The 7,421-nt window shown below is 42.5% G+C and overlaps 1 protein-coding gene across 1 annotated transcript in view; it reads right to left on the reverse strand.

Moving 5' to 3' along the window:
* LOC140953249 (uncharacterized) overlaps nt 1-7,421 on the reverse strand; it is a 101,877-nt gene that overhangs the window by 21,172 nt on the left and 73,284 nt on the right. The window contains exons 76-85 of the mRNA XM_073402749.1: nt 7,101-7,421; nt 6,788-6,841; nt 5,780-6,415; nt 5,232-5,291; nt 3,937-4,511; nt 2,979-3,012; nt 1,703-2,338; nt 1,506-1,616; nt 874-1,410; nt 438-485 (exon numbers count right to left, since the gene is read on the reverse strand). The exon at nt 7,101-7,421 is cut by the window's right edge and continues 231 nt beyond it. Coding sequence (XP_073258850.1) covers nt 438-485; nt 874-1,410; nt 1,506-1,616; nt 1,703-2,338; nt 2,979-3,012; nt 3,937-4,511; nt 5,232-5,291; nt 5,780-6,415; nt 6,788-6,841; nt 7,101-7,421 — 3,012 coding nt within the window. The remainder of the gene's footprint in view (nt 1-437; nt 486-873; nt 1,411-1,505; nt 1,617-1,702; nt 2,339-2,978; nt 3,013-3,936; nt 4,512-5,231; nt 5,292-5,779; nt 6,416-6,787; nt 6,842-7,100) is intronic.

Genomic DNA, 7,421 nt, shown 5'->3' on the forward strand with positions numbered 1-7,421 from the left:
TATGCTTGCAAAATCACATTTATGACTTATTTATCACATTTATAACTTCTTTAGGTTCGGTTTTGGTGCACAAATAATACTAGTAACAAGAAATAATGCATTTGCTCAAGAGTTAAAAAGTGCTCAAGGTCAGATTGACTTCCTAAAACGACAAGATTCTATACTAAATACTCAGAAAATCACTTAAATCAATTAATATTTCGGGGAATAAATTTCCAGTTCCTTCTATAAATGGTAGGGATTTCTGGTCTCTAGTACAGAGAAGAGTTACTGCAATACGCAGAGCTAATCCGAAAGGGCTGCCACTCGAAATGTTAACTGTGGAGCTGCCTACGTCAAATCTCGAATGTATTTATGGAATTTGACTGAAAAGAATGAAATTCACCTGATAGAAAAGTGGGTGTTATAAAAAGGTTAGAGTTTCTCGGCCAGCTTACCTACTGGTTTCAAAGGACGTACTGGTCTTGGAGGCTGAGGCTTGCCGGCTGAAAAAACAGAAAAAATATTCAGGTTAAGGGTAATGGAAAGCAATTATAACCTTTCGTTGCGAAGTTTGGGTAGACATAGAGAACGGAACTAGTTTAGAAGACTAAAACTGATCATTTTTACGCGGAGGGCGAGAAAAAGAAAGGTTATTGTTCAGGGACTTCGACTGACTCTGAATCTAACTCTGATACACTTTCTAATGATAAGTCATAACACTCGCTTAAAAGTAGATAGAACATGTTTTTTTAAGGTTCTTCCGAACTTGAAAATCTGGAATCCGCAATTCGGTCTGAACCAGTCAAACTGAGATAAAAAAGCGAGAAACTGAGAAAAAAAAGCGGCTTTCCATTATCTGCATGCTAATGCATTACCCCAGATTAAACTTACCCTTACAAGCTTTCCGTTTTATCAACCTGACAGCAGATCCTAAGTTTCTAAAGTCAGCAGTGAACACATCTCTTCTACTTGAAGACATCTGCAATAGTTGTTTCATGCTGTATCTCTTTCCAACCCCAAAGGATAGTATCCTAATACCGCGACGTCTAAGAATCCTTGCTGGTCGCTTGACGTTATCGTAGGATCGTCCATCTGTCATGACAACCAGCACCTTAGTTTTTCGCCTGCTGAAGCGTAGGACCCTTTGATAGGTGTACGATAGGGCGTAGCCTGTTTTGGTCCCTCCGCCTGTGTACCGTATGCGGCCAATAGCTCGCAATAGGGAGCCACGATTGGTATAACGATTGAAGCCGAAGATCTTGGTCGAACGTGACGAGTAAACTACGACAGCGAAGCGGGTGTAACTTCTGGAGATGGAAAACACGCGAGCCATGTTTTTGACAAAAGCCAAACAGCGGCGGAAATTACGGAGACCAACACTTCCAGATGCATCGATGAGGAAAGCGAGATCAATCTTTCCACGACAAACTGAAAAAAAGGAGAAAGTTGTTTTCTGTCAAGAAAAGAGAAATTTAAATAACCGGTTAACAGCCTAAAATTGCCAAATTTATAATCACAAGTACCTTTACCACCAGGGCGGGGACGGACAGGAAGTCTAGGCCTTGGAGCAGGTCTCGGTCGGGGTCTGGGCCTGGGCCTGGGCCTGGGCCTCGGTCTGGGTCTTGGTCGAGGCACTTCAAATAATCAAATACATTAAATAAGTCAGCAAGTAAGTTTGTGAGTGAGTGAGTGCGTAAGTGCGTGAGTAAGAAAGTCGTACCTCTCTTAAAGCACCTCGTTCGACGCGCGATAATCTGTCCCGCAGTTAAAGCTTTTTTGTAAACTTGCATACAGGATATACTACCACGGAAATACCTCCTGTCTCCAATCCTCGCACCCATTCTTACGGGATAGTTAGTGGCCAGTCTAAAGCGGCCAATTCGCCGAGAAGCAACAAATCTTTTATTAACAAACAACCTTGCGATACCAGTTCGGTAATCGTACGTAGCACCGACGTACTGCCAAGTTCGATAGCGAACTGTGCGACTTGAAACTGCTCTTGTGAAGCGGCGTCCACGTCGCCGAGTAAATCGTACAAACAATGTTTTAGGAGACACCATCCAGAAGTGCACGCCCCAGCCATTCGGCATGTAATTAAAGATGGGACCAGCGTGACCTTGATGATAAATCCACGCCAAAAGGGTTATTGACAGCCTTGTGTCCAGTCTACCACGGTTAGGAAATTGGATGTAGCTGTTGCGTCGGCCGTAAAATTTTGTTGCCGTTCCTCGCACGCCGTCGGGACCTCGTGTGAACCTGACATTGACAGAACGTCCTCGTGGGTTGCCATTGATACTTATATCTCTACCTCGAGTTGAAGAACTGAGCGGATATACAGCGCCCGCGCGTCCAACAGCTAATAAAAAAATCGTTATCGGTTTTAGAGAATATTTTGAGCTGACTACACTAAAAAAACGAGGTTAACACACACGCTAATTTTTTGGAAGCAACAGGCAAACGTCTTCCTGGCTCAGCAATCAATATGACAGCGCAGCTTAAAAATCACACATCACGGCTGTCGAAATAGTCCAAGCGTTTTTAAGAATTTTGATGTATGATAAAATGACGTAAATGATGAAGATTAACTCTAAAAAGCCAGGAGCCAATTAAATAAATCCTAACGCCAGCTGTTACCGATTGCCTCCGACGTTAAGGTTTATGCAACTGGCCCCAGATGTCTTCCCGCGTAAAGATCAGAGGAGGGTGACAGAGGCGAAAACGTAGCTTAAAAAGGGACATCGCGTTTTGTCAATCTTCATCGCGGAAAATTTCGTCGTCGCTTGCTTACTTCCTCCATTAAACATGAAATTAGGAAACTTATGTCGTAGTCGTCAGTTAGGGCAAAAAAAAATGTGCAAAAAAGCGTGATGCTGTGTGGAGTGTTTGCTTTGCTTATTAAACTTATCGGATCAGACGGCGGCTGGAAGAGGGGGGGGGGGGGAGGGGGGGGCGCGCTGGTTGGAGACTGTCTGGCGAGAGAACTGTAAAGAACTCACCTGTAGCTTTTCCTGGTTTAGCCGGTCGTGGTGGCTTGGAAACTACAAGACAATTATACGGCCAGATCTTCATCTTCTTCACAAATTAATAAGGGGTTATGTATTAGGTCCTTGGTTTTTGTGTATGTCTTTTAACTGTTTGTTTGGTGTACCTTTGACCGCGATTGTCATTATTTGATGAACGAACAAGAGTAAAATTAAGAGGATTAGGAACCTTTCAGAACCCTTTCAACCTATGAGGTTAAAATCTAGTTTCAAATTTACGAGGAGTTGTAATTATCCTTTGTAGAGAGTTCTATAAGTGCATGTGATAAGATCCTTGTAAATGTCCTGCGCGCCATGAGATTCCCCTTAGCTAAGAGGTTAGCGCGCATGACGGGAGTAATGGAGGTCTTGGCTTCGTATTGCTTGGAAGAATCACATTCTTCTCTGCCTCACGATCGTGAAACGACAAATATTTCATACTTTTAAGTTACTGATTTGTTACATTGTAAAACAGACATATATAAAAACTTAAATTACACCGTAAAGTTTGGATACTAGTGGAAATTCTTCAGGGCATGGACGTTATTTGGTGGAAACGGTCGACCCGTCAAGTTATTTGCCTCAACCCGTATAACTGTACTATTTCAAATTAATATCGGTCCGTATTTTTCCATGTTTGTGTAATTGTAATTTTGAACCTCTCGAAACTCAACCGTGGGTGATTAAGAATCCCATTTTGACTGATCAATTTACTTCTACTTTGCATAAAATGAGATCCTTATATAATAGACCATTTTACAGTTATGAGCTTAGTACCCTAGCCTCTGAGGCTGAGGTTAACCTTGTTTTGATACAAACCTCTTTCCTTTTCTTATGAAAATCAATAACGTGGATTAACATAATAAAGCAGGAAGGGTTGTATCAAAACAAGGTCAACTCCAGCCTTGTTTGTATCCGTGACTGTAAAATTGACTATTCCTTTCGGTTGCTTACCTATACAGGCCTTTTGTTTCACTGCTCTCACCACAGATCTAAGGTTACGGAAATCAGCTGTAAATACATAACGTTGACTGCCTGCCATCTGCAGCAACTGACCCATGTTGTACTTCTTACCGATACCTAGACAGAATATTTTGATTCCATGTCTACGAAGCAACTGAGCGGGCTTCTTCACCGAATCCTGTGACCCGCCATCAGTCATGACTATTGCGACCTTTGACCTCCTTCTGTTGGCGCGAGAGAAGAGACGGGAGTAGGCATAACGGAGAGCTACTCCTGTTCTGGTGCCCCGTCCGGGGTATCTGATGCGGTCGATAACTCGTAGTATGTTATTGACTCCACGGTTTTGATTGAAGCGGAGAACTAGCTCTGATCGCGAAGAGAAAAGGATAATGCCCACGCGAACGTAACTTCTTGATATTGTAAATGAACGAACCATGTTTTGGACGAAGCGGAGGCAACGTTTGAAGTTTCCTCTGCCGTAATGCTCGATACTCCCAGAGCCGTCAATGATGAAGACCAAGTCAAGCCTGGCACGACAAACTGAAAGAGAATATGATATTTAAGAATTATGTAACAACAATATGCTAAAGCCAAAGCGCATAGTTTGAGGCTAATACCCAGGGAAGGCGATTTAAATGCCTTAATTCATTTTTCAAGAAAAACCCTTCACCTTCACCCATCCTCCTTGTGCCTCGTAACTCTTAGGGCCTTTCTTTAATAGCCTGCGAGCAAGCTCTCCGGGGCGATCTGGCGGCAGGGCGGGAAAAGGAATCAGAGCTCGCAACTACGTCTCTAGAATTAGAATTCCACCTCCACTTTCCCAGTGACTCCCCGTCGACTGAGCTGTAAGATTTCCGCCGCTCAGCGCGAAGCAGAAACGAGCGCGAATGTAAAAAAACATTGAAAAATACGTGCCAAGGGTAATGACGTCATTACTAATATCATCTCCGCCCATCAGCATTTCGCATGGACTTTTCCGATGCAGATATTCAAATTCCAGAGACGTAGTTGCAAGCTCTCCTGCCTTTTCCCGCCCCGCCGCCACAGCGCCCCGGAGAGCTTGCTTGCAGGCTATTCTTTAAGAAAAAGAGGAACTTCAATTACTGTCTTCTCCCTATCCGTCATATGTTGCCATCTGATAGTCTGGACGTAAGATGATGAATTTATTATCAAAATTTTAACAAAATTACAAAACTAAGGGCATTATTAGACATAGCTAGACACCGGCTCACGACAAAGGATCTGGAAAGATTAAAGTGACAGTACCTTTTCCACCGGGTCTTATTGGACGTGGAGGTTTGGGCCTCGGTCTTCGAGGTCGAACAACTGTAAAAGATGAGTTAGTTAGTTAGTTGGTAAGTAAGTAAATAAATAAAAAATAAATAAATAACCTCGCAAGCATCCACCTTACTTTATCCCCTTTCACAGCTTGCAAACTGTGAAGTGCTCCTCCTTCACTACTTGGGACTACATGCAGTGAAGCGAAGCGGCTATTACCTTGCTGAATTTATTAAAGTGGGAAGATTTTCAAGTTTTTGAAGTTTTAAAACTTCAAAACCATTAATAATTCATAATGATAAAACAAAAGAAATTAAAAATCAAAAGAAATTTATATCTGATAAAGACACGGCTAAAATTTATGTCCAATTTTATAGACCAAAATAACCCCAAATCTAAATATTAGTCCAAGAATGAGATGACCTAAATTAGGGATTTTGAAGCCGTTCAAGAAGCTGATAATACACTCCTGCTCGTTTTGTAAATAGTACTTAATATTTGAATGCGCAGTATTTTTGTCAGATGTGATTACTGACCTTTTCTAAAGCATCTCTTTTTGCGTTCATTGATCTGCTTTGCTTTCAGTGACAACGGATAAACTTGCATGCAAGAGATTCTTCCTCGAAAGTACCGTCTGTCACCAATACGCGCTCCCATTCTGACAGGATAATTAGTTGCTAATCGTATTCTTCCAATGTACTTGCGTGCTACAAATCGATTTTGTACGAACAACTTGGCTCGTCCTGATCTGTGATTGTATGTTGCCGCCACAAGCTGCCATCTCCGAGGCACAACTCTTCTACTTATTACCGCTTTGGTGAAGCTGCGTCCCCTTCGACGTGTAAACCGTACAAACAGCGTTCTTGGTGAAATCATCCAAAAGTGGACGCCCCACCCGTTCGGCATGTAGTTAAAGATGGGTCCCGCTCGTCCCTCGTGGTAAATCCATGCCATCAACGTAATGGATCGTCTAGTATCCAGTTTTCCGCGGTTAGGAAAATAAATATAACTGGTGGATCTACCCAGAAACTGGAACGAGCCGTCACGTGTTCCATCAGGGCCAGGCGCAGTCCTGGCATTTCTTAAGATGCCAGGGGGGTTCCTACTAAGACTTATGTCGCGGCCTCTCACTCCGCCATTAAGGGGATAGATCGCAACAGCTCGCACGGTGGCTGCAAGAAGAAGAGATAAACTTTAATAGGACTGTTTAGATTGTTTTCCCTCGAGGAAATTCGTTCGGCTAAGAAAACTCAAATAAATTAAAATTAAAATTAAAATAGTTCTTTAAACATTAAAATTAATTAAATTAAAAGTAAAATAGTTCTTTAAACAAAGCCAGAAAAAAATTGTTTGATGGTTTCGACGCCTGGCAGCCGTCTATTTCAAAACCAGCGCCAGAAGCCACTTCTGTAGGTGCCAAAGTACGCAAAACATACTCAACCAAACTTGCGAAGGTAACCACTCCCCCGCCCCCTCACTGCCTGGGTATGGAGATTTATTGCCTTCAATATAATTTCTTTAGCATTAAAAAGGGTAACACATACGCGGTGGGCGTGGTTTGACAGGACCTGTTGGCTTTACAGACTTCGCTCCAGGTTCTAGAAGACAAAATAAATACAAAAATTTCAAACGGTGTTATCTTTACTATATACCGTAATCTTGATGAACAAAATTTGCGTTTGTTTGCTGGTAAGATAACGATCTAGTCGCTAAACCTTGCGTTCCTTAAATGGTACCGTATCATCAAATGAGCCGCTAGGATTTCACACAATGCACGAAGTTTGAATATCAATGAATGATATTATTTTGATATTATACGTACATAATTAATAATTCATATAAAAATGGGGTTCCAACCTGAGCATATGCGACTGACGATTTTACGTGCAGCGGATCTTAAGGTGGCAAATTTGGACGTGAACACATGCCTTGGAGTACCAGCTATCTTCTTCAACTGCCGCCGGCTGTACTTGAGACCGACACCAAGTGCGTAGATGGAAACGCCAGTACGACGCAACCTCCTAGCAGGAACGATGACATCATCATAGGAAATACCATCTGTCAAAACCACCAAGACCTTTTTTCGCCCAGGATGGGAGTGGGGCCTGAACAGGTACCTGGTTGCTCTTCGGATAGCTAAGCCGATTCGAGTTCCTCCATTGATATAAGGCATCTTTT

This window comes from Porites lutea, chromosome 11, assembly GCF_958299795.1.
Source record: "Porites lutea chromosome 11, jaPorLute2.1, whole genome shotgun sequence".
NCBI classification, from domain to species: domain Eukaryota; kingdom Metazoa; phylum Cnidaria; class Anthozoa; order Scleractinia; family Poritidae; genus Porites; species Porites lutea.